At 48.8% G+C, this 24,274-nt stretch overlaps 1 protein-coding gene across 2 annotated transcripts in view; it reads left to right on the top strand.

Annotated features, from left to right (window-relative positions):
* The first annotated feature begins 6 nt into the window (after nucleotides 1-6).
* The window catches only part of SON (SON DNA binding protein), a 29,189-nt gene continuing 4,921 nt past the window's right edge, over nucleotides 7-24,274 (top strand). Inside the window, exons 1-8 of one of the 2 annotated variants that reach the window (XR_004082434.1) lie at nucleotides 7-7,722; nucleotides 9,038-9,198; nucleotides 10,652-10,792; nucleotides 12,069-12,260; nucleotides 16,332-16,442; nucleotides 16,938-17,054; nucleotides 22,910-22,989; nucleotides 23,739-23,886. Coding sequence is in view for 1 of the 2 variants with exons in the window: in XM_031062617.1 (XP_030918477.1) it covers nucleotides 90-7,722; nucleotides 9,038-9,198; nucleotides 10,652-10,792; nucleotides 12,069-12,260; nucleotides 16,332-16,442; nucleotides 16,938-17,054; nucleotides 23,739-23,886 (8,503 nt within the window). In the remaining variant the exon portion in view is untranslated. The remainder of the gene's footprint in view (nucleotides 7,723-9,037; nucleotides 9,199-10,651; nucleotides 10,793-12,068; nucleotides 12,261-16,331; nucleotides 16,443-16,937; nucleotides 17,055-22,909; nucleotides 22,990-23,738; nucleotides 23,887-24,274) is intronic. The other variant, XM_031062617.1, reaches the window with a different exon arrangement.

The raw sequence follows: 24,274 nt of genomic DNA, 5'->3' as shown, positions 1-24,274 counted from the left end.
TGGCTGCAGAGGCAAGAGGATTAGGAGCAACTTCAGAACCTGCAGCAGTTGTACAGACCTTCGTTCCCCAAACAGCTCCAGAAGTCCACATGGCAGAGGGTTTTAGAAGTCCACAAGCAAAAGATTCACAAGGTATTTCATTGCTGAGAGAATCAAGACCTGAGAGTGAATCACATGTGAGAGGTTTGTCACCTTCCCTGTCTTTGCAGAAGGAAAACACACAAAGTCCAGGAGGAGTCCTGAGACCAGTGGCTGTGGTGGAAGCAAAAACTTTCACAACAGCTTCAATGTCCTTACAAGTAGAAGGTGTGAAAGCTTCAGAAGAAGCTGTGCATTGTGGGACTGTTGCAAGTCTGGGACTTCCTGCCTTGGAAAGGACTCCTGAACCTGTGGTTGCATGTGAAAGCGTGGAACCAGTTAGAGGGGCTGAGGCATCAGCAGGGGTGATGCCATGGCAGGCCACAGCAGAGAGAGAACCTCTCCATGCAGGCCTGACAGAGAGTTCCGTCATTGCACAGTCGCAGACGATGACACACACAGGACCCTCACACACTGAGGTGCTGAGGGAGAGAAAGGATTCGGAACATGTTCCAGAAGCAGAGACAAGGAGCAGAGAAGCAATCCGAGAAACTGTGCAAACTTCAGAAATCAGTTCAAAATCTATTCAGGAACAAGTAGTAGGTCATTCAGCAGCAGTCTTGGAGTCTTTGCCCAGAGTGGAAGAAAACAGTATGGCATCAGGTGTACTGACAGATGCACAAACTCAGGGATCTGCTGTAGAACATGAAATTGCAGCAAGGGGGACCAGCACCCAAGGAAATGAGCTCTCAGAAACGGAGAAAGCAAAATATCTGGAACCAGCATCAGAAGCTGGAGGAATGAGGTGGTTAGAGAGCACGACAGAGTCTGCAAAAGTAGAGGTGAAAGGTTCTGAAACAGGTGAGAAGCTTGAGGTACCCATGGGTGATGCTTCAGCAGCTGTTCCAGAATACTTGCATGCTGAAAAGCAACAAGATCTTCAGGTAGTTCTAGAAGGAAAACCTGCTGCAGAATGGAAGAGTTCAGAAGAGGCTCCAGAAATCTTGGGTGCTTCTGGAATAAAACCTTCTGAAGCAGTTCCAAAACCAGGGGATGTGAAAGGCCTGGAAACCACACTGGAGCATGAAGTGACAGCTGAGGTACAATATATAGAAGGAGTACAGGGTCAACAGGTGGAGGATATGGTGATTGAGAAGGAAGATGCGGAGCAGACTCAAACATCTGAGCCTTTAGTAGCAGAAACAGTTTTTGGTTCTTCACATGCAGCAGAGAAAAAAGTTTCAGCAGGGACTCCTGTAGCAGAAACACAAGATTTGGAAACAGCTCCTCGGACTGATGTAGAGCTGAAAGATGCAGAAGCAGCTGCAGGGTTGGAGGCAGAGACAAAAGATTTGGAAGCAGGTCCAGCACCTGAGACTGATGCAGAAGCAGGTCCAGAACTTATAGAGGAAGGCCAGTTGGAAGACACTCCAGAGGCTGAGGATGTCAAAGAAGCAACTCCTGAAGAGGACTCAGAGAAAAGAGACTCTGAAACATCTGATGTGCAGCCTGATGTGGCGGCACGAATGAAGGAGACTCTCATGAGGCTTGAGAATGTTGTTGAAAAAAGTAGTCATAGAACCAGTGAGAAAAAACATGATTCAAAGAAACAGAAAAGGAGCCGTTCCAAGTCTCAGTCCAGGTCTAGGAAGCGGAAGAAAAAATCAAGATCACGTTCCACTTCCAGGCGTTTGACCTCTAAAAGAGCGCGTTCTAGGAGCAGAAACTATTCCGTTTCCAGAAAAAAGCATTCCAAATCTAGGTCCCGATCTGTGGAGAAAAGAGAGAGAAGATTGTCTTCGCGGCGGTCCAGGCGCAGACATTCTAGGTCATCTGACCGTTACAGGTCTAAATCCAGATCAGCAGAAAAGAGATTGTCCAGACGGAGACGTTCCAGGTCGTCTGACCACTACAGGTCTAAATCCAGGTCAGTGGAGAAGCGGCTGTCCTCCCGAAGGTCCAGACGCAGACGCTCCAGGTCGTCTGACCGCTACAGATCCAAGTCCAGGTCCGTGGAGAAGCGATTGTCCTCCCGAAGATCTGGGCGCAGACGTTCCAGGTCTTCCGACCGCTACAGGTCTAAGTCACGGTCAGCAGAGAAGCGGCTGTCCTCCCGAAGGTCTGGGCGCAGACGTTCCAGGTCCTCTGACCGCTACAGATCCAAGTCCAGGTCAGCAGAGAAGCGACTATCCTCCCGAAGGTCCGGGAGGAGACGTTCCAGGTCTTCTGACCGCTACAGATCCAAGTCCAGGTCAGTGGAGAAGCGGCTGTCCTCCCGAAGGTCCGGGCGCAGACGTTCCCGGTCATCCGACCGCTACAGGTCTAAGTCACGGTCAGCGGAAAAGAGATTGTCCTCCTGGAGATCCCGCCGCAGACATTCCAGGTCCTCTGACCGTTCAAAATCTAGATCCAGGTCTTCCGAAAAGGGAGGAGGCAAAGAGTACTCCTGGAGGTTCAGACATCGGTCTGGTTCCTCTGATGGTTCAAAATCCAGGTCAAGATCTGTTGAGAAGAGAGGTCGGAAGGCGTCTGTGCGGAGGTCCAAACGTCAGCGCTCCAAGTCCTCGGATCGCTACAAGTCTCGATCCAGGTCAGTAGAAAAAAGGGATCGAAAGCAGTCGTCGCGGAAGTCTAAACGTCAGCGCTCCAAGTCCTCTGACCGTTACAAGTCTAGATCCAAATCTGTAGAAAAAAAGAAGGAATCCTCACGAAAATCCAAGCGTCGACGCTCAAAATCTTCTGAACGCTACAAGTCTAGGTCCCGGTCTGTTGAAAAAAAACGCAAGGAGTCTTCAAAAAAATCCAAACGGAAACGTTCCAAGTCCTCCGACAGTGTTAAGTCAAGGTCCAAATCTGTAGAAAAAAAGGATAAGTCATCCTCAGCAAAGTCCAGTAGCAAGCATGAGTCTTCTGAACTTCAGGAGTCAGCCAAAGGTCTTGATGAAGATGTTCCTCAGTCTTCTTTTGGAAGTGAAGGTAAATCCTCTAATGGTCCCACATCAGTAGCTTTGTCTGATGAAGGAGTAAACGGTCCAGTGCTGCCACCATCATTTGGAAGTGGATTATCCAAAACTTCAGAGAGCCTTGAGGAAAGATCCTCATCTGTTGAAAAAACAGCAGATCTGCAGCATTCTGCCACATCTGAATTTGATACCTCCAAAACCCGTGATGACCAGGAACTGAGATCCACATCTGTGGCAAAAACACAGGATTCAGAGCTGTCTATGACGTCTGAAAATGGATCAACTGAAAAAGCAGCAGCTCCGGAGTCTTCATTGCTACCTGAACTTCCATACTCCACATCCAAGTCAAGATCCTCATCTGTTGAAAAAAGAGGAGATCTAGAAACTTCTTCAGTAGCAGAATTTCATGTCTCTGCGTCCCGTGAAGGTGAGTCCAGAACTGCACCTCTCAAAGAAGTAGAAGGTCCAGAGCTTCCTCCAGCACTTAAAAGAGGTATGGAACTTCAGTCAGCTCTCCTGTCTGAAAGTGGGGTCTCCAACTTGTCTGATGGTCATGATTCACAGCATATCCCTGGTGAGCACAAAGAGCTTTCACAAGTTCTGCAAGTACCTGAACGTGAGTTTTCCCAGCTGGCTGACAGCCCTGGAGCAATGGAAGCTCAGAGGCCTTTCCTGCCACCTGAAATGATCCGCCCTGTGATCCCTGATGGCTGTGAGTCAGGCCAGATGCAGGAGCCTTCTCTGGCTTCTGACGGTGGACACTTTGTGTCTCCTGATGGACATGGGTCAGGATCCAGCTTTGCTGCACCAATAGAGGAGCATCCATTGTCTGTAGGCGAGTCCTTTAAGTCACCACATGGAAATGAACAAAGATTTTTATCTACTGAAAAAGTCAAGACTCCAGATGTTTCCCTGACATCTGTGTGTGGTTCTGTTGAGGTGTCTGCCAACATCATTTCAGTGTCTTCTTTTGAAGTTCATGAGTCCAGATCATCTGTTGACAAAGCTTTAGACGGTCCAACGCTTCCACAAGTGCTTGAGGTCGACTGCTCCAGATCTTCAGAAATGCATGATTCAAGATATCTAACTGGAAAAATAGATGGTGCAGGATCTTTGGTGATGTCTAAAAGTGGGATTCCCATATGCCACGATGGCCACAAAGCAAAGTACAACTCCTTTGAGCAAACAGAGAGTGCAGAACTGTCAGTGGCATCTGAGCTCCGGTGTTCCATCTTTCCTGAAGGCTATAAATTGACATCTGCTGCAGTTGAAAAAGTGGAGATCCAGAAGCCTTCTCTCTCACTGGAAAGTGGCTTCTCCGTGTCTGCTGACGGCTGTGAGTCAGTGGGCACACCTGAAAAACTACAGCCCCCAGTGGCTGCTGTGACATCAGAAGGTGGGGTTCTGCTGTTGCCTGACAGTCAGGAGCTGAGACCTGTCCCTGCAGAGAAAACAGAAATGCTGAATTCATCCGAACTGAAACACCTGACGTCCCCTGATGGCTACAAGCTGAGATCTGCCTACAGTGAAGAAGTGCAGGAGCCCATTCTGGTACCAGAAAGCAGGTGTTCTGTTGCCTCCGATGGTGATGAGTTGGCATCCACCACTTCTGAAAAAGCTGAGGAGCATTCTCAAGTGTCTGAAAATGAGTACACAATAGGGCTTGATGGCCCGGAGTTGACATCAACCCCTGCTGAAAAAACGGAGCTGCGGAAGCTTTATCAGATGTCTGAAGAAAGATGTCTGGAGCCCATCGACAGCCGAGATCTGCAGTCACCCTCTGCTGAAGAGACACAGGTACAACACACTGCTCTGGTGTCTGAAAATGATCATGCCGTGTCCTGGGTGGGCCAGGAGTTGAGGTCCAGCTCTCCTGAGAAGGCAGAGATGCAGGAGGAGGCTGTGGTTCCAGAACCAGAAGCGCAGGGGCGTTCTCTGCTGCCTGAAAGTGAATATGGTGAGTCTCCTGAGGGCCAGGAGGTGGCTGAGGCCAGTCCTGCTGAGAAGGAGGTGCAAGAACCTTCTCTGACACCTGGCAGTGAATGTTCCATCTTCCATCAAGGCCAAATACTGCAGTCTGGCCCCACCGAAAGCACAGCAGTGCAGGTTCCAGTGCTGGTCCATTACGCTGTATCTCCCGAGGGACAGGAGGTGCAGGAGTGTTCTTTGCTGTCTGAAAATGAGTACGAGGCATCCCCCAAAAGGCATCATTTGAGATCCAGTCCTGTTGAAAAAGAACTGGAGGAACATTCTGACGCATCTGAAAGTGAAAGTTCAATATCCAGCGATAGCCAGGAGTTGCAGCCTGCTGTTGCTGGAAAAACAGAGGGGCAGGAGTTGTCCTTGTCTGAAGGTGAATGTTCCATGACTCCTGAAGGTCAGGAGCTGCAGTCCAGCCCTGCTGAAAGAGTTCTAGCCAAGGAACCTTCTCTGACATCTGAACATGCTCTGTCACCTGAAGAGCGCGAGTCAAGATTGGAGCGTGCTGAGGAAACAGAGGGTGTGGATTCTACTGTGACTGCTGAACGTGACCATCTCTTTTTTGAGAGCCAGGAGGTGAGTTTCACCTCTCTTCAGAAAGCAGATGTGCGGGACCATTCTCCAACACCCGAAAATGAACATGGAGCATCTCCTGATGGGCAGGAGTTGAGATTCACCTCTGTTGAAAAAGCAGATGGTCTTGAACCTTTGACAGTGAATGACAGAGCCTCCATGTCCCCTGATGGCAGCGACTTGAATTCCATCCCTGCTGAAAAAATGGATCATGCAATGCCTTCTTTAATGCCTGAAGGGCGCTCGGTGTCTCCTGATAACTGCAGTGTGGGCCCTGCTGAAGAAACGGGGGATCTGGAGCCCTCTGTGAGATCTGAGCGTAGAGACTCCACATCCTCCTATCAGGAAGGTAATGAGCCAAGGTCTCCCATGGAGGAAGAGGGACTGGAGTCCTCTGTGACATCTGAACATAGACAGTCCCTGTCCCCTGAGGGCCATGACCAGAAGTCTATTGCAGATGAAGAAATGGATGATCTGGAGAGGCGTTCCACTTCTCCTGATGAGCACGAGTCAAGATCTAGCACTGGTGAAGAAGCAGAGGATCTGGAGCAGCCTTTGACAACAGAACGTAGGTGCTCTGAGTCCTCTGATGAGCACGAGTCAAGGTCAACCACTGGAGAAGAGGCAGAGGATGCAGAGACCTCCTTGGCAGCTGAAAGAAGAGATTCCGTATCCTCTGATGACCGTGAGTCGAGGTCTGCTGCTGAGGAAGATGTAGAAGATGGAGAGCCCTCCTTGACAGCTGAACGTAGACACTCCACATCTTCCGATGACCATGAGTCAAGGTCTTCAGCTAATGAAGAAGCAGAGGATGTGACAGCTGATCATCGCTCTGTGTCTCCTGATGGACGTGAGTCAAGGTCAACTGTTGGCGAGGAAGACCAAGGAGAGGACCAGGAGCTCTCTTTGACAGCTGAGCGTAGACACTCCACATCGTCAGATGAACAGGAGTCAAGGTCTACTGCTGGTGAAGATGCAGAGGATGTGGAACCCTCCTCAGCAGCTGAACAAAGAGATTCCACTTCATCAGATGGACAAGAGTCAAGGTCTACTGCTGGTGAAGAAGCTGAGGATGTGGAACCTCTGACAGCTGAACACAGACGTTCCGCATCCCCTGATGGGGCTGAATCGAGGTCTACCACTGCTGAAGAAGAAGGAGAGGATGCAGAGCCCTCCTTGACAGCTGAACAAAGAGAGTCCACATCATCAGATGAGCATGAGTCAGAGTCTTCCAGTGGTGAAGAGGAGGGAGAGGATGCAGAACCCTCTTTGGCAGATGAGGAAAAGCAGGATTCCATGCCTCTTGAGCAGTCAGAGGAACAGGACTCTTCCTTTGTCCCTGAAAGCAGACGTTCTGAGTCTTCTGAGCGTGAAAAATCCAGATCCAAGTCTGTTGATAAAGCATCTGACAAAGAGTCTCCACAGAGATCTGTAAGCAGGCACTCAAAGTCTCCTGCTCGCCAAAAGAGTCGATCCACGTCTGTGGAGAAAACAGCAGACAAAGAGTCTGTGCGGAGGTACAGACGGAGACGCTCCAGGTCCACAGCTCGCCAGAGGAGCCAGTCAACCTCTGTGGAGAAAACAACAGACAAGGAATCCTCACGCAGGTCGAGGCGGAGACGCTCCAGGTCCACTGCTCGCCAGAGGAGCCAGTCCAAGTCTGTGGAGAAAGCAGCAGACAAGGAGTCCTCACGCAGGTCCAGGAGCCGGCGCTCCAGGTCCTCCCAGCGCAGGTCCAAGACGTCCAGATCTCGCTCCAGCTCCCTGTCACGTTCCAGGCACAGGAGGAGAAGCAGGTCGAGGTCGGCGTCACGAAGGCGGCGTTCCTTGTCCAGAGACAGGCGCAAGAGGTCTCAGAGAAACAGGTCGAGGTCCACTGACAGGAGAAGGAGGAGATCCGACTCCAGGGACCGCAGGATATCGCTCCGGTTGCGGAGCAGGAGCCGGACCCCTCTGCGGCAGAGGCGGTCGCGCTCCAGGGGGAGGAGGAGGAGCTCCAGCAGGTCCCCGATCCGACTGCGGCGCTCGCGCTCCTCGGGGAGGAGGCGCTACAGCAGATCCCCCGACCGGCGCCGCTCCCGCTCCTCGGAGTTCTCCAGCAGGTCACCCAAACGTCTCACAGACCTGGGTAAGTGCTTTGTTTTCACTGGTTCTGTGGTGAGGTGGTAGTGGGTGGGTTTGCGCAGTCTGATTTTAGCTCTGGAGCATTCATTCATAAGGGATTTCTTAGAAGTCACTCTGTGTGTTAATCTCAGGCAGTGACTTCCAGCGAGAAGGTTTATCAATGCTGAGCATTTGAATGGAAGCCTCTTTAGAGCCAGTTTTACCTTGGTTCTAGAGTTTTGTACAAAAGTAGCATACAAAGTACTTCAAGTACGCTACTTTTGTACAAGTACTTGAAGTACTTGGCCTTTACTATCAAGGGACATTCTGAACAATAGTAAAGGCCAAGTACTTCAAGTACTTGTATGTAAGAAAATTTAGAATTTTTACTCCTGAGAACAAAGGTCATTCAGGTGCTAATTGGAGAGTCCCAGGCTCTGTTGTCAGCTGTTCCCAGAACTCTGTCTTGCCTCTTTCCCATGGTAAGAACTTAAAGGAAAGAGAGACTTGTTTGTGAAAATACTCCCAGACACAGCAGATCGGAAAATAAAAAAATCTTAAGAGCTGCATCTTTTCTCTGTGCTTGGAGGAAGAGAGGCTGTGTTGTTTCTTGGGTAATGAGTTAATAAGGGGAAAGAAGGTTTGAAGTGGGAGATCAGCTCTTGTTCAGTGTGTGAGGAAACCTCCTGTGGTGGGCTTGAGGTTCTGAACCTTCCAGTCCTGCCTCAGAGTTGCCATGGAAGCCTTCCAGTTAGGGAGTTATTTGCAAACTGGCAGAAGGCTTAATTTAATTTCTTTTGCTATTTCTATGTTAGGGCTGTCCTTTTTCTCCTTATTAAAGCAAAATACTGTTCTGTTAACAGTTTTGCATCTAATTGTATTTTAAGCAAGAGCATGTTTTACTTCCTCAGAGCTTGTTTTTTGTTTGGTGGTTGTAAGTAGCTTTGGGTTATATCTGGGGAGATGAGGCTTCCTCCAGAGGTTTGAGAGCTTTTCAGAGGTAGATAATGAGGAAACTCTGGAGTTTATGCTGTGTAGGAAGGATTCAGTATTGCCAGAATAAGAATGAATCAGTGAAGTAGGAGACATCAGAACTTGAGGGGTTGGAGGATGTTGTAGTTGGAACTGCTGGGTTACACTGCAGTTTCACTTGCCTTCTGCATAGCACAGACTTAAAGTCTAGAGCAACTCAGTACAATTCCAGTTATTTTCACAGAACATAAAAAATGCACAGTGCAGGTAGAATCTTGTTTCGTTTGCCAGAAACATTTCTTTATTATTAAAACAAGAATCTATAAAAATAATGACTTCTCTGTGAAAAAAAACCCAAATGTTTTTAGACAAGGCCCAGCTGCTGGAGATCGCCAAGGCCAACGCAGCCGCCATGTGTGCGAAGTCTGGCGTGCCCCTGCCCCCGAGCCTGATGCCTCTGCTGTCCCAGAAGAAGGATGACAAAGCCAACCAGAAGTCCTCGAGGGACACCCTGAAGGAGCTCACTGAGGTGAGGGGGAACAGCAGCATCCAGCCTGGAAATGAGCACACTGGGCTTGGTGACCTGTGGGAGGTTGTCACTCTGTGCTGCTGGCACCTGGGAGCTGCCTCGTGTTCAGAATCCCCAAATCCCTGGGGCTGGCAAAGCTCTCCCAGCCCATGGAGTGCCAGCTGTGCCCCATGGGCACCTTGTCCCCAGCCCAGAGCACTCAGTGCCACCTCCAGACCTTCCTTGGCCACCTCCAGACCTTGCTGGGCAGTCCCTGACAAAGCCTGACCAGTCCTTTGAGCCCTTACTCGCCCCGCAGGTTTTTTTAAAGTCATTAAAGCTGGTATTTTTTAATTCTCTGGAAATGCATGAAATCAAATTATTTTGGTTTTCCTTATTTTTGGTTTTGATTCTGTTCTAATTTTGTACGAATTCGTGGTTGTCCTTGCAGTCCTGTCAGTGACATCCAAAGCTTTCACTGCTGATTTTTTGTTCTGATGGTGTTAATTATGGTTTGAGTTGGAAGGAGCTTCAAGGCTGAGCCTGTCCCACCCCCTGCCATGAGCAGGAGCACCTTCCTCTGTCCCAGGTTGCTCCAAGCCCTGTCCAGCCTGGCTTTGGACTTCCCTCAGAATGGAGAAAATCTGGAATAGAAAAGTGCCTTAATTTTTTTTTTAATTGTATCATGAGTGTGACAGTTCTGAACTTGGGTTTCTAGAAATAATCTGAGAGGAAGCAGTGTCCAGGTGCTGAGAGATAATCTGCAGTTGTACCTGGGCTGGGGGAGCAGAAGTACTGAGCAAGAGCTGAGTTGGTGCAGGTGCTCTGTGGTGACACCCAGGGTGGTTTTTCCCATACCCTGACCAAGATCCAGCATAGCTTGTGCTGATCTGCAGGCCCCAGATCTGCACCTCCCTTCCCTTTCCAGCTTTGGAGATCTGTTGAATGATGTTCTGTTCTTTTGACTCAGAACTGTCCACAGAAGCAGTGCAGGTGGTAGGGAATCAGTAAAGACATTTTAACCATGAAATTCTGGCCTCTTGAGAAAGTCTTTTTGTCTTTGGTCCTTCTCTTGCTCTCTTTTCTTTTCCCCCCTTGGAGGCTCCTCCCAGTTTGTGGTATCCCCATATCTCTGTGGTTTAGTTCTGTTGCACATCAGAGGGGGGTGGCTTGCACAGCTGGCCAGCACCACAATATTCCAGAAGGATCTGAGCTTTCATGGAGCCATCACTTCTGACAGGGTCCCTGCTCTGCCAGAGAGCTGAGTCAGTAACCAAGGAGTGCCTGGCAAAGCCATGGTTGCATAATTTGTGTACAATATCCAAAGTACATCTATTGGTGCTGTTGCTAGAAGATTTTCCATTCCTGGTTTAGTAAAGAAAATCACTTTTTTTGATAGAAATATGCTCTGTGAGTTTGGGTTGAAAGTTCAGGTTTACTCAGAGCTGACATTTCCCTCTGTTTTACTTTTCAGAAATGCAAGAAGATTGCTCAGAGCACTGATGATGTGATAGTGAACAAGCCTCACGTTTCTGATGAGGAGGAGGAGGAACGTCCTTTCTATAACCATCCTTTCAAGCTGAGTGAACCCAAACCTATTTTCTTCAATTTAAGTGTGAGTGCTACTTATATTTTTATTATTTTACTTATGTTTTTTTGAGTGCTACTTATCTTTTTTAGTATTTTACTTATATTTACTTTAAAAATAAATCCTGGTTCTTTTTAAATAATGCAAGTAATTCTGTAGAAATTTTAAATGGTTGATAATCTTGGTGAAACTAGGAGTATTTTTAAATCAATTTAAAGGAACATTCCAAATTCCATCAAGATTAAATTGGTAATCCAAATTTACCAATTGGTAGTAGGTAAAATTTTGAGCAATTCTTTAAATGCATCTGAAAATCAAATACTTTGAAGCATGGATTAGAATTTGTTTAAATTTTGTTGGGGTTTGGGGTTGTGGGTGGGGTTTTTTAAGTTTTATTTGGAGTGGGTGGTTGTGCCCATGAAAATCTGTTCTGATTTTGCAGGATATAAAGCACTAAAACAGCTTTAATATGCTCAGCAAAAACAGAAATTACATTCCTTGTTTTGTGTATAAATAGGTAGAGCTTCTGCTGTACACAAAATAAGCAGTAGTGAACATTTAGAGAAGGTGTAAGGTAGAAATGGATTTAGAGTTTATATTATATTGTTAGAAAAGGCTGCAGGGAAACTCAAGAAACCTTGGAATTCTTCCAGGCTCCGAGGAGGAATGAGTGCTCTGCAGTGGCTGTGGGCTGCTCTGCCTCTTGGTCTTGGTTTTGACCTTTTCAGTTTTGTTCTTTCCATCCATATTCCTAGGAGTTTATCCAGTATTATCCAGTGCTGCCAGCTGTGTTTGCCTCTTGGAAGGGAACCTGGCAGGGATTTCTGCAGGTTTTTAAAACATTAGCAACACCGAGCAAAACAAGGCCACAGACATCATCTGCTCAGAGACTCAGGCTGCTGCTAAAAATAGGCCAGGATGGAAACCCAAATGCTGAGAGCTGTTTTCTCTCCACTCATGGGCAGCTTTTGGTCACAGGCCATGTTTTTTGCTGCCCAGGATTTTCACCTTGGAGCTTTCCATACAAAATACCTGGTGGTTGTTCTCAAGGTGAATGGGTCAGCTGGGAGAGGAGATCAGGGATTTTGGGTTGCTGAAGTTGTTTTTTAGGGTTTTTTATCTTCTCTGATAGCACAGTTTGTGGTCACTTGTGTGTTTTTAGGGCTGTGCCAAAATGATGAATTATAAAGGCTTATTACTCTAGAGTGAGTAAAAAACCAAATCCCAGGTGTTTGCAACAAAACCACCTCATGACTCGTGGCTGTTTTCAAGCCTGAACCTTTTCTCCTGTTATTTCTTTCAGACTCCCAGCATAAAACCAGCACCACCACCCCAACCAAAAAACCAGGTCAGCCTGTCCAAGGAATTCCCTGTGTCCTCTGGGTCTCAGCATAGGAAGAAGGAGGCAGACAGTGTGTATGGAGAGTGGGTTCCCGTGGACAAGAACGGCAAAGACGACGGCAAGGACGACGTTTTCCCCAAGCCAGCCATTGAGGTAAGGAAGGCAAGGAGAGCGTATCATGTAAGAAAACCAAAACCATCACCTGGGCAGTCTGGTACCCAACTGCAGTCTGGGAAAAAAAAAAAAAGGCACTTAAAAAGGTAGTGCCTAACACTGCACTAAGCTGAGGAGCTGAGCTCTGCTTCCTCCACGTGGGCAGTGGTGAAGCAGCCTGCACCCATCCTGCTTCTGGCAGCTGGTGGCTTCTTGGTCTCAACAGAATTTAAACTGTAGCTGGAAGGTGAAAAAACTTCCTCGTTCAGTTTCCTGCAGAGGTTAATTAATAATACCTTGAGATTTGCACAGCAATGTGTGTAGTGCTAATTAAAGTTGTCCCACCAGTCTTAGAACAAGAACATCACACTGGAATGTAATCAATTAAAACTTGAAAGTCACTTCCTCTGGATGTATTCATTTTTTTAGCTTTCCAGTCATATTTTCTCCGATGTCTGTCTTGCATGTGGCCTTCCAAAGGAGAATCTAATTATATGGATAATGAACTAAAAACACCAAAGCAAGTGTTTTTCCCCTTGAAATTTCTTCTAAAGAACGTTTCTGGGGGGTGTTGTAATTAATTAAATTAAATATTTAAGAGAGATGTTAGTATTTTTAAGTGTGTGTTGCCTCAGTGCACCTGCAGCCTTGTTCTCACACCTTCCAAAGCCTCCCCATCAATTTCTGACAAAGCCATCTCAGCACTTGGTGCATTTTGTTTCTCAAGACCTTTCTGATACTGGTCAGTTCACTCCCTGAGGCACAGAAGGGAATTTTCTTCTGGATCTTCTACAGCACCAAAAGCACAGAGGGTACAACTTAGCCAGCATTTTCATGGAATCCCTCAGAATTTGATGGTTGGGCACCCAGGTCCTCAGCACAGGTGGGAGCTGCACTTTGGGCTCTCCTGCTCCAGTAAAACCCTGAGATGTTTGTGGAGAATGTCATTCCCAGTTTCATTGCAGTAAATATATTTAACATAACGTCCTTTCCTTTCTGTTGTGTGTACCTTTACAAATGCCTGTAACTATGTTGTCTGTTTTTACATTTTGTAAATAAATATTTTTATTTGCCTTTACCTTAACTTGGTTTGTGTTAAGGGTGATTTCAGGGGTGTTAGCTCCCAGCAGGCTGTTCCATCCATCCCCTGGGGTTTGGGGAGTGCAGGTACAGAACTGCTGTGTGTTTCTCCAGGGAGCCTGACAGGTAACACAGTGCTTCTCTGCTTAATTCTTCCATGTTCAGGAGGACTCTGTGGTGGAAATGGCTCCCTTGGAGCAACATCAGGCAGATCAGCTCCCTTGCTGGGGGAGTAGAGAGCTGGGAGTGCTTGGAACTTTAAGTTTCACCTAGAATTGACCTCCATTTGTTATTGCTGATTTTGCAATACTGTGACAGTTCTGGTGCAAGTCCTGACATGAAACCCCACACAATTGGTTTTGTTGCTGTGTTCTAATTCACATGTTAGCTATGGGCTTGGTCTGAAATGACCCTGCTAGTACATTACAGCTTGTTTTAATAAAACCTGGTGCCTTAAAGGAGTTGTGTGTGGCAGTAGGAGATGGAGGGGAAGGTCTGGAGTGGTCTGAGGGCTCATCATGTCTGTGGCAGGCAGAGACCTCTGAGGAAGGAGTGTTGGAGGTGTAGAGTGCCAGGGTTGGGCCAGCCCAGGGGACTTGTGCTGAGTGCTGGGATCTGAGGCTGCAGTAAAAGCATTCATGGAGCTCCAGAGTGTGTAAAACACCTGCTTTTTATTTGCTTCAGTATTTGTGATTTGTGGGGTGAGTCTGAGAAAGGGAATCAGGCAGGAGAGCTCTGGGAAAGAGCAGCACCTCACTTCCACCTTGACTCAGGAATAACAACAACCTCTTATACCTCAAGCACAGATGGTTTTTTTGCAAGATCCAAAGCTGCCATCGAGTGTTTTGACATAACACAGAGCTGATGGTCTCCAGAATGGAGAAGTGTTTGGGAATTAGCCCAGCAGGGAGTGTTGCTAGGCCCCAGTAAAGCACTAACACACCTCTTTGGCATGGCAGTGGTCCCCTGTGCTTTCATGGACTGCTTCCATGCCTTTGTGTATTGCTGGATTGAAACTTTTGGTGAGTAGAAGAACTTTTCTTTATCTCCTGGACCAGGTTCATAAACAGAGCATTAAATAATTATTTTAAGTATGTGAGAGAAACTTGAAAACTCAGCCAGTGTGCATTTGAAACAGGCATTTTTACATCCTTGCTGTTGTGTGAGGGGATTGTTAGATAAGATTTTAATTCTTCTTGTGCCTTTTTTATGTTCTGTGTGACAAGAAATAAGCACTGAATTCAGTCCAGACACCTGGGACTTGTGGGGTTTTAGCTGTTTTGCTCAGTGCCAGACATTCCAGCAGTGATCTTCCCAATTAGAAACATTTTTGTCCTAAACACCGTCAAAAAACCCCACCTTAAAATCAGATTTAATAGAGCACAAAAGCAATTCCTGTGTTTGGTGCCATTGTAGGTGTTCATATCTGTCTCTTCCTTTCAGTATTTGCTGAATTCTTGAGGGTTGCTGGGACAGGCTTTGTGGTTTAGCAGTGTTTGTTTTCTTCAGCTGAGTCAATTTTAAAGGAGTTTCAGTTTCTCCTCCTGGCCCTTTAGTACAAAATGTGTTAGAGGTAGAGCTTGTGGCAGCAGAAGAGGCAAGGCTTTTACAAAGCAAATGAAATGAAGTTCAGGGTAACCCATCACCTTGATGTGTGTGTGCCAACTGCATTTCTGATTATTGGGTTTCTGCTGTGCCTCAAACTATCCCAGCCCTTCCAGCTTCTGTCACATCACAAGAAATTCCATTTGTCTTTGCACACTCTTCCCTTCCTGCTTTCCAAAGAGAATGATCCATAAGGCACATCCTTTGAGGAGCAGGGCACAGGGATTTTATAAAGCAGCTGCACAGCAGCCAGAATTCATTACAGCCCCAAATGTTGTGGATTTCTCTCCCGTGGCTTTGCCCACAGTGAAGGTTTGCAGAGAGCTCCTTTGTGTATTTCACATTTTCACCAAGTCACTCTGCACCATCATTTCAAATTTATTTTTCTTTATATTTTACTGCAGCTCAGCAGCACAGATGTAGATAATTCTTTCCAAAGCAGTGGATTCTGTGAGCTCACAGCCTGGTTTTACAGGATCCCTGGGGCTGGCAAAGCCCTGCCAGCTGTGCCCCATGGGCACCTTGTCCCCAGCCCAGAGCACTCAGTGCCACCTCCAGGGCACACCTGCAGGGATGGGCACTGCAAAGCTCCCTGGGCAGCCCCTGCCAAGGCCTGAGCTCCCTTTCCATGGGCAAATTGCTGCTGCTGTCCCAGCTGAGCCTGCCCTGGCCCAGCCTGAGGCCGTTCCCTCTGCTCCTGTCCCTGTGCCCTGGGAGCAGAGCCCGACCCCCCCGGCTGTGCCCTCCTGGCAGGGACTTGTGCAGAGCCACAAGGGCCCCTGAGTCTCCTTTGCTCCAGCCTCAGCCCCTTCCCTGCTCCCTCAGCTCCTCCTGGGGCTCCAGCCCCTTCCCCATCTTCATTCCCTTCTGGTTTGGGCTGGAGAGGAAAATTTGAAACACTAAAGTCAAGATTGTTGAATGCATCTGATTCATGCTGGAATTACTTTCTACAGACAAGCTTTAGTGGTTCTTAGTAGCAGAGTGCTCATGTGAACAGCTCTGCATGAGTTTTTAGTTAAATTGCATTTAATTCTGTTGGTTAAGATCTCATTGAACAGTAAAATGCTTCTCTGTTTATTACACACCAGAATTTGTTGTGACAAACAGTTCTTAGAAAATAAGTCATTGGATATTTTGTGTGTGCAGGTGATTTTAAATCACCAGGGTGTTACAGTTTAAATTCAGACTTGTCTTTGTTCAGGAAAGCCCATCTTGTGTGGATTTAAGTAGTCCCAGGATTTCCATCACATTGTCTTTTTCTTTGTCAAACCAACAATTCACTCTGTAACCCCACTTGGTAGCACTGATTCTCCAGCAGCTTTTTCCAGCTCAAATGGACACTGTTGTGCTCTGCTGTGTTTTTACAAATGCTCTTTTTCCTCCTAGTGTGTGGACATAACCACAGCCATGAACGACAGAGCAGTGGCCCAGAAGAGGCTCAATGAGAACTCCTTTGACCTGGAGGCCATGTGCATGCTGACCCGGGCACAGGAGCAGGTGAGCTGGGGCCTTTAGCATCTTTTGGGGAGCTTGAGGGAAATCAGGGTTTTCCTTTCATGGCAGCTGGTTTTCCTCTCCTCTTTAAGTTTGGAAACTCAGCTGTGGGCCAGTGTTTCAAATTCTGCACTTCTGACCCTGAGTTTTGATAAGCTCCTTTGTTTATTCTGTGTTTGCACCCAAGTCACTCTGAAACATAGTTTCAAATTTAATTTTCTTTAAATTTTGTAGTAGTTCAGCAGCACAGATGTCGGTAATTCTTTCCAAAACAGTGGATTCAGCAGTTCTGGGGATGAGGAGACCCCAAACTGGCTGGAGTTGGAGCTCAGGTTTCAGGGTGACCATTCAGATGCTCAGATTTTGGTAGCACCCACTTTCATCCGAGCGTCAGTGAGCACACCAAATCCCAACAACATGCTGTGAAAATTCCTGAGGGGGTGCAGAGGGAATGTGGAGCTGTCAGTGCTGGTCTCAGTGTGGGTTTTGCCGTTGCAGATCGATGCCTGGGCTCAGTCCAACTCCATCCCCGGGCAGTTCACGGGCAGCACCGGCGCGCAGATCCTGTCCTCGGACGAGCTCACCAACAGCGGGCCCCAGGCGTGGATCCGAAAGGTAGAAGTGACACAGCCACTGCTGTCCCAGCAGTGACCACACTGACAGCAGCCAAGGATTGCACAGTGCACCACGAGTGCCTCACCCTGTGGCAGAGCATGTGCCCAGTGCAGCAGGCTGGGCTCAGTCCCTGTCCCTCGGTGTCACCGGCGAGGTGTGCGGTGTCCCCCCCCACCCCCCCCCTGCCACTGCCAGGACGCTGCTGTGCTGGCAGTGGCACATCCCTCCCTGCTGTGCTGGCAGTGGCACATCCCTCCCTGCCTCCCTGGCACTGGGACATGCCGGGCAGGGTTGATCCTGCTGCTGTTGAAATCAGCTTTTTGTTATCAGCTTCAGCGAACCAAAGTCCAAACTGCCCTTGGGTTTGCCTTGGTTCTCTCTGGTTGCTCCTTTGCCTCTCTCTGCATCACCAGGGTTTTCTGGGAGCCAGAGATGTGGAGGATTAAAGCAGGAGTTGCAGTTAATAAGTTCCTCTGACTCTGATATTGTTGAGGTGCAGTGCAGTAGTTCCCTGTTGCTGTGGGTTATCACTGGCTGATTTTGGGGTGTGCTGCGTCCTCCATCCGTGTGTTCTGTACATTCAGTTACTCAGGCTGCACCTTTGCCTGTGAACACTGATCTGGTGCTCTGTCAGGAAGGAGATCTGAGGAGCTCCACCTTGCAGGCACAAGGAATAAGGAGTTAAGCTGGTCAGTGTGGCAGGTGCTGCAGCTGAGTCTGTGTCAGCTTGGGTTGGGACACCCTCCAAGCTGGGAGGTCAGATCTGAGGCTGAGGTGGAATTTTCCATAAAAGTTGGTGTCAGCTGAGCACAAAAGTCTGGAATTACAATATCCTGAAAATAGAAACATTTTTTGCCAGGATTCACTAACTTGTTTTCCACTTCATATAGCCAAGCAGTGCAGAGAGTCAGGGAACACAGACTTTGTTCACTGGCCAGATGGGAATCTTCTGGGATCTTGCCAGTGTTAATGCAGAATGTGCATGATAAAGTCTGATTTTAACAGCTGTGAACAACTGAGATTGTAGCAGAGTGCTGCCTTTGATGAAGACAATCCTTGTTCTGGCAGAGGGAACTGTGAAGCACGGGGATGTGTTGGTGAGGAAGGAGTTTTCCCACTGAGGGGCTTGGGGGAAAGGAGATCAGCAGGGCTGTGAGGGGAGGGTTCTCCTGAATGAGTTCTCCTGAATGGGTTCCCAAGGCCCTGGAAAGGGAGCAGCTCTGAGCAGCTCTTTCCCAAACCTCCTCCCTGGGGTCTCCTGTGATGGCAGTGACAGGAGGGGCTGCTCACAAGGGTGAAGTGGAAAGGGCCAGGTGTGATTTTCCTGTCCTCCAGCTTCATTCTGGGATCTGCTTTAAAGCAGCCCAGCTAAACAAACCAAAATAACAGCCAAAAAAAAAAAACCAGATACAAGCCAAACAAAATGCTTCAAGGGAAGAGAATGGGAGAAGAGTGTGGTCTGTGCTTGTGGACACGACTGCTGCAAGGAGCAGAGGAACGTTGGAACATTTTGTTGGATCTGGGCTCAGTGAGGCAGCAGCAGCTCTCCTGCCCTGCCCAGAGCTGGGAATGTGCTGTGGTCACAGTGCAGGCTCTGGGGCTGGGCACAGAGGAGGCTCCTGCTGGCAGCAGGAGGAGTTGGAGGTGAGGACAAAGTCCTCTCCCTGCCCTGCACTCCTCAGCTGCTCTCCTGCTCTGCCAGGGGATCCCAGAGCTGCTCAGAAGTGCCCTGAGGCTCCAGGAATGGTGGGAAAGCCTCATACAGCTTCATGTGGAGTCCTGCTGTGGCTGCAGGAGGGTTTCACAGGAAGGAGCAGGGATGTGGTTCTGAATCCATGTTATTTTCCTCAGGGACAGGAACACAAACCAGCCATGAAGTGCAAAGAACTGGTTGTGTGTTACTTGGACACCTGAAATTGTGTTACAATGATCAGTTACCAAGTCAGGCTTGTGCTCCCTCTTTGGCCTAAAAACTGTGTCTTAACATAAAAAAATCAGATCTTTTCACTCAGGCCAGGAGTTGGACTTTGATCCTTATGGGTCACTTCCAGCTGGGGATGTTCTGTGTTTGTGAGGGTTTGTCTGCCTGCAGGGCTGTGCAGTTTCCTGGGGATGCTGTGGCTGTGATGAGTGCACATTTCTGGCTGAGGCTGTTTGCTGAAGGCATTTCCCTTGGCACTTTGCCGTGGGAGGAGCTGGGACCATCCAGCACAGACTGAGCCTGTGGCAGCCACTCCATCTGGGTGTGAGGAAAGGAGGAGTTAGAGCAGGCACAGGCACTGGGTGTGACAGAGCTCACCACAGCCCCAGGGAGCTGGAACAGGAGAGTGACTCAGGAGGGCAGCAGGGGACTTGGGGAACTCGTTTGCTGAGCTCTGTCTTCACTTTGCATTTTGTGGATTTCACCTTTTCTTGGCCTTTCTCAGTGACTCTGGAGAGGAAATGTGCACTCAAACCAGACTCAGAATCTCAGTTTGGGAATTAGGAACTGCAGGGTTTCATGTGGAGCACTGGGGTGGGGACATAAGTAGCAATAAGGTTTATGTGTTTAATTCCTGGACTAATTAATTCTTGGTGTTCATGTGCAGGAGCCTGAGCAGGGTCCATAAAAGAGTGATGTGGTGTTAGGTATAAAAAAATTTATGAACAATCTCACCTTTCTCTTTGAAAAAGTGGCTTCTGTTTCAGTTTGTCACCATCAGTGTAATCAGTTCACAAATGTGACTCATCTTTTCTGAAGGTTGCTTCTATTTTTATTCCCTTTTTCCTTCCAAACACACTGTGCTGCTGAAGAAATGGCAGAGCAAGTGGTCAAATATTTTTTGTTTCTCCAAGCAAATTCTGTTGAGGTCTGTTTACTCCCCCTTTCCCAGACTCACCCCTTGGTTCTGGATTTATCAGCTCAATTCTGGAGCCTGAACTTGCTCCCCAAACCCAGGGCTGTGCTCAGGGGTGGCCGTGGGGAGCTGCTGGGTCACTCACTTGTGCAGAAAGTTCTGGAAAGTGCAAACCTCCCTTCCATTCTTGCAGGCACAAGGAGCTTTCCTTGGGAGCCAGGCTCACGTGGCAGGGCAGAGCAGCTCTGTGCTCACTAGGGACTGATCTTGGCAATGAGGAATTGTTCCCTGGCAGGGTGGGCAGGCCCTGGCACAGGGTGCCCAGAGCAGCTGGGGCTGCCCCTGCATCCCTGGCAGTGCCCAAGGCCAGGCTGGACACTGGGGACAGTGGGAGGTGTCCCTGCCATGGCAGGGGTGGCACTGGATGATCCTTGAGGTCCCTCCTGACCCAAGTCAGTCTGGAATTCCATGATTCCATGGGAGGTGAGTTTGCTGGACTGGCTGCCCTCTTTCCCAGCCATGCCTTTGTCCCTGCTGTTGTCAGGAGCTGTGAGCAGCACCTGCAGGTGCCTGGGAGCACAGGGCTTGTGAGGCATCTGCTGGGCTTCTTCAGCAAGGGATTCCTGCTCCTGTCTCTGGGGAGGATTGGGACTGCTGCTGAAAGGGCCAGAGCATCTTCCAGTTCAGCACCCAGCCCAGATTCCCTTGCTCAGGATCCCTGCAGGGAGCCACAGGGAGCAGACCAGAGCTCCAGGAGCGTTTGGAGCTCCCAGGGATGCCAGGCTGGGATTGTTGGGCTGTGCAAGACCAGGAGCTGGACTTGGATGGTCCTTGTGGGTCCCTTCCCACCCAGGAGATGCTGGGATTTAATGGGAAATTCTGCCTGGCACAAGTTTTTCCAAAGCAATGCTTGTTCCTGGGACTTGAACTTCCCTGGAGTTCAGCCTTTAGTCCTGCCCTGAACTGCCACCCCTGCCTTCAAGGCTTTGTTGTCTTTGCTTCCTAAATTGTTACTGCAAAGAGTCAGCCTGAGGAATCAGCAAGAAAGTTAATTAAAACTGCTCTAAAGCCTCTGGAGGAATCAGGTTTTACCTTCTCTTTAAAGCAAGTGCTGACACAAGAATGTGGCTCTTGAGTGTCTCCGTGTGTTGGCAGAATGGAAGTGGGATTTCATGGAATTTAGAGCTCAAAATATAAGGAAAAAAGTATCAAATTGTTCCTCAAATTAAGATCAGGGAATGAAAGAGAAATGCTTTTGTAAATAACGAGTTAGTTCTGACAGCAGTAACAAATGCTCAGAAACCTGGGGCTTCTTGTATTCCATCCCTTTAATTTGTATCTGCAAAGGTCCAGAGCTGCTCAGGAGTTTTTGGGAGACTCACCCTTGGATGGTTTTTAAAATGAGAAGAATTGTGCCTCTTGCCTACTTGCTTTTGTGAACATTTCTGTTGCTTCTGTGGTTTTCAGTGAATTCCAAACCCAGCTTTTATCCCCACTCATTAAATCATGGGCTGAGGGAAGTTGGCTGTTACTGAGCTACAAAAAAATACAATGTACAGGTGGCATTAGAGGTTTACATTCACTTCATTATTAAAAGGAAAAAAAAAAACCAAAAAACCAGAATAAAAATGCAGGAACTTTTTCCTTGCTGCAGACCTTTGCTTCCTCAGAGACCTGAGTCCAAGGGAGCTTCTCCTGGCTCCTTTCCCACTGGTACCAGCATTCCTTCCCCATGCCTTTTAGTGGGATACACAAGTGTTTGTGTGTTCTGGAATTAAATTATTATTAATAATAATTATTATTAATAATAATAAACGTGTAAGTCATGGTTGTGCTGGTTCTGTTGGTCACATTGAAGAGTCAGCACAAAGTTCCTGCTGCAGTTCCCCCCCAGGATCCTGAACTCACCATGGAAGGGATGCTTTAACAAACGGCCCTTGGGAACCTAGAACTTCCCAGTTCCAGTTTCTGGAGTTTGTTCAGGCTCTGCTAATTCCTCTGTAGGAGCTCAGGGCTTTGAGCAGGACCAGGATCTTTGGGTTCTGCTCTGTCCTTGCTGCACCGTGAGCCAGGCGTGTCCAGGGGTTTGGGAAAGCCGAGGGAGCCGCAGTGACCTCAGCAGGAGCTTGCGCTGTGTCCTTTGTGAACTGACCACACCCCGTGGTGCTGCAACAGCCAGGGAGCCAAATCCTGCTCCCAGCAGGAGCCAGCCCAGCTGCAGAGCCTGCAGGGAGCTGCTCTTGCAGGATGTTCCTGGAGAAGACGGGAGGAGGGAGTGGGAACTGAGGGAAGGGCTCTGGAGGGGCGAGGATGCTGTGTCTGAGGGGCTGGCTCTGCACCAGCCCCAGCTCTGCTCCTCCAGCCTCGTGGATCCATGTGGATCCACACAGGGATTTCCTGGCCCAGGCAGAGATTGGGAGCATTCCTGGCACAGCCTCCAGCAAGGCTTTCCTGTCACACTTCTGCCAGCCTGCAGCGTGGGGGCCGGACACGGACACGTGCAGGGAATCCCTGAGGAACACACGGTCTGCCAAAGGGAGCCCTGTGGCTTTGTTCCCTGCCCATGGAAACCAGGCCCCTGGGAGCCCTGGGAATCCAGGGAGCCCTGGGAATGCAGGGACCCCTCAGTCCTGCCCTGGTGACAGCCCCAGGCCCGTGCTGAGCTCCAGGAGCTCCCAGGGATGCCCAGGCTGGGATTGCTGGGCTGTCCGTGCAGGGCCAGCGCTCGGAGCCCGTGGTGCTGATGGGTCCCTTCCAGCTCAGGACACGTGTGACTCTGTGACCTCTGGGGACCTCCTGCCCTGGCAGGCACAGCTCCAAGGGCAGCAGAGCCCCGAGGCTGTGTGGGTGTGCCCGGGCAGCGAGCCAGCCCTGCCCGGCTGTGTGGGGCAGGCAAAGCCAGGCTCTGCTGTGATGGAAATGCTTGACTTGCTTTGGGGTCAGCGGGGGGGCACGAGAGATGATAGTTCACAGAATAACCTGTGAACTTTCACCCCTCTATATGGAAACTTGTTTCAGGGTCAAATCCTTGTAGCCGCCTTCTTGCCACGGTCAGTGCCAGCCCTACTATTCACAACACTGCGGCCAGCGAGGCCTAGGTACGTAACATTTAAGGAGTTTTTACAGTTCTTTACATCAAAGCAGATGTTTAAACTTTCTGTTGATAAGCTTTCACCGTTTAACAACTTTTGTTAATGCTCATTTGAAAGAATGTGACGGCTGCTGCTGCTAAACTGGGGGGCCAAGCGCCTTTTTCCGTTAAAATAACGAGAGGGGAAAGCAAAAGCTGTTTGTTCCATGTGGAATTTCAGAGTAGAACTTGAATGTGCAACTGCTGTGTAATGAATCAGGTGGGGAGAGGTTTTTTTTTTTAGATTTAAATCCGCCTAAACAGCCTGTGAATGTCATGACTAAATGTGCTTGTGTTCTGTTGGACGAGGAGGTGCCCTGGCACAGCTGTGCCGGGATCAGTTCCCACTTCCCGAGCTGAGGACATCTCTGGGATCAGGGCAGAGTCTTTAGAGCCTTTAGAGTCTCTAGGTTGTTGCTTGGTTAAACACATCTGTCTGCCAAGGGTCACTGCCACTTTGGGATCACCTTAGACTTTTCCTAAGTTGTTCTTTTTGGCCAAACATTGATTTGTGTCTCGTGTGTCCGCGTGAATTCCGGGTTCCACGCACTGGTTTGGGCTAAAAATCCACAGAGCTCAGGTGGATTTTTTTATTTATTTTTATTTTTAATTGAGTCTGTGAAAAGTTGTTAGAAACATTTTTTGGAAGTTCCCACTTCTTACTTAAAATCCCAGCGCTAACTTTAGGCCTTGTTTTACTTCTCTTTTTCTGGATAGGATCAGTTCTTAAGAGCAGCCCCTGTAACTGGAGGAATGGGAGCTCAGCTGATGAGGAAGATGGGCTGGAGAGAAGGAGAAGGCCTTGGGAAGAACAAGGAAGGCAGCGTTGAGCCCATCATGGTGGACTTCAAGACAGATCGAAAAGGTGAGTCCTGCCTCAGAGATGTTTGTGGCTTCTCAGCTCTCAGCTGCCTGCAGAGGGCAGAGGCCCCTGGGAGCAGGAGGTTTTGTCTGGGGGGCTTCACTGGCACATGAGCAGGTTCTGGGATTTTGCCTCTGGTTTGCCAAGGCCTGGGCTCAGTCCAAAGCTTTGTCCTTGTGGAAAAGCTGCAGTGGTGGTGGCTCTGGAGAAAGTGGCTGGAGCAGGAGCAGGGCTAGAAGATGGAACAGTGGGGTCAGTGTAACAGAGAGGTGAGGACAGAGCTGAGAGCCCCAAAGCTGAGCGTTGTCACTGACTCACACTCAGGGCTTTGGGGCTTCCCTGGGGATTCTGGTCCCTTTTTTGTCCCTCATTTCCCTGCTGTTCATCTCCA

Source organism: Geospiza fortis, unplaced genomic scaffold, assembly GCF_000277835.1.
Source record: "Geospiza fortis unplaced genomic scaffold, GeoFor_1.0 scaffold96, whole genome shotgun sequence".
In the NCBI taxonomy this organism is placed as follows: domain Eukaryota; kingdom Metazoa; phylum Chordata; class Aves; order Passeriformes; family Thraupidae; genus Geospiza; species Geospiza fortis.
Note: the sequence above shows the minus strand (reverse complement) of the source record. Positions and strands in the feature narration are given on the sequence as shown.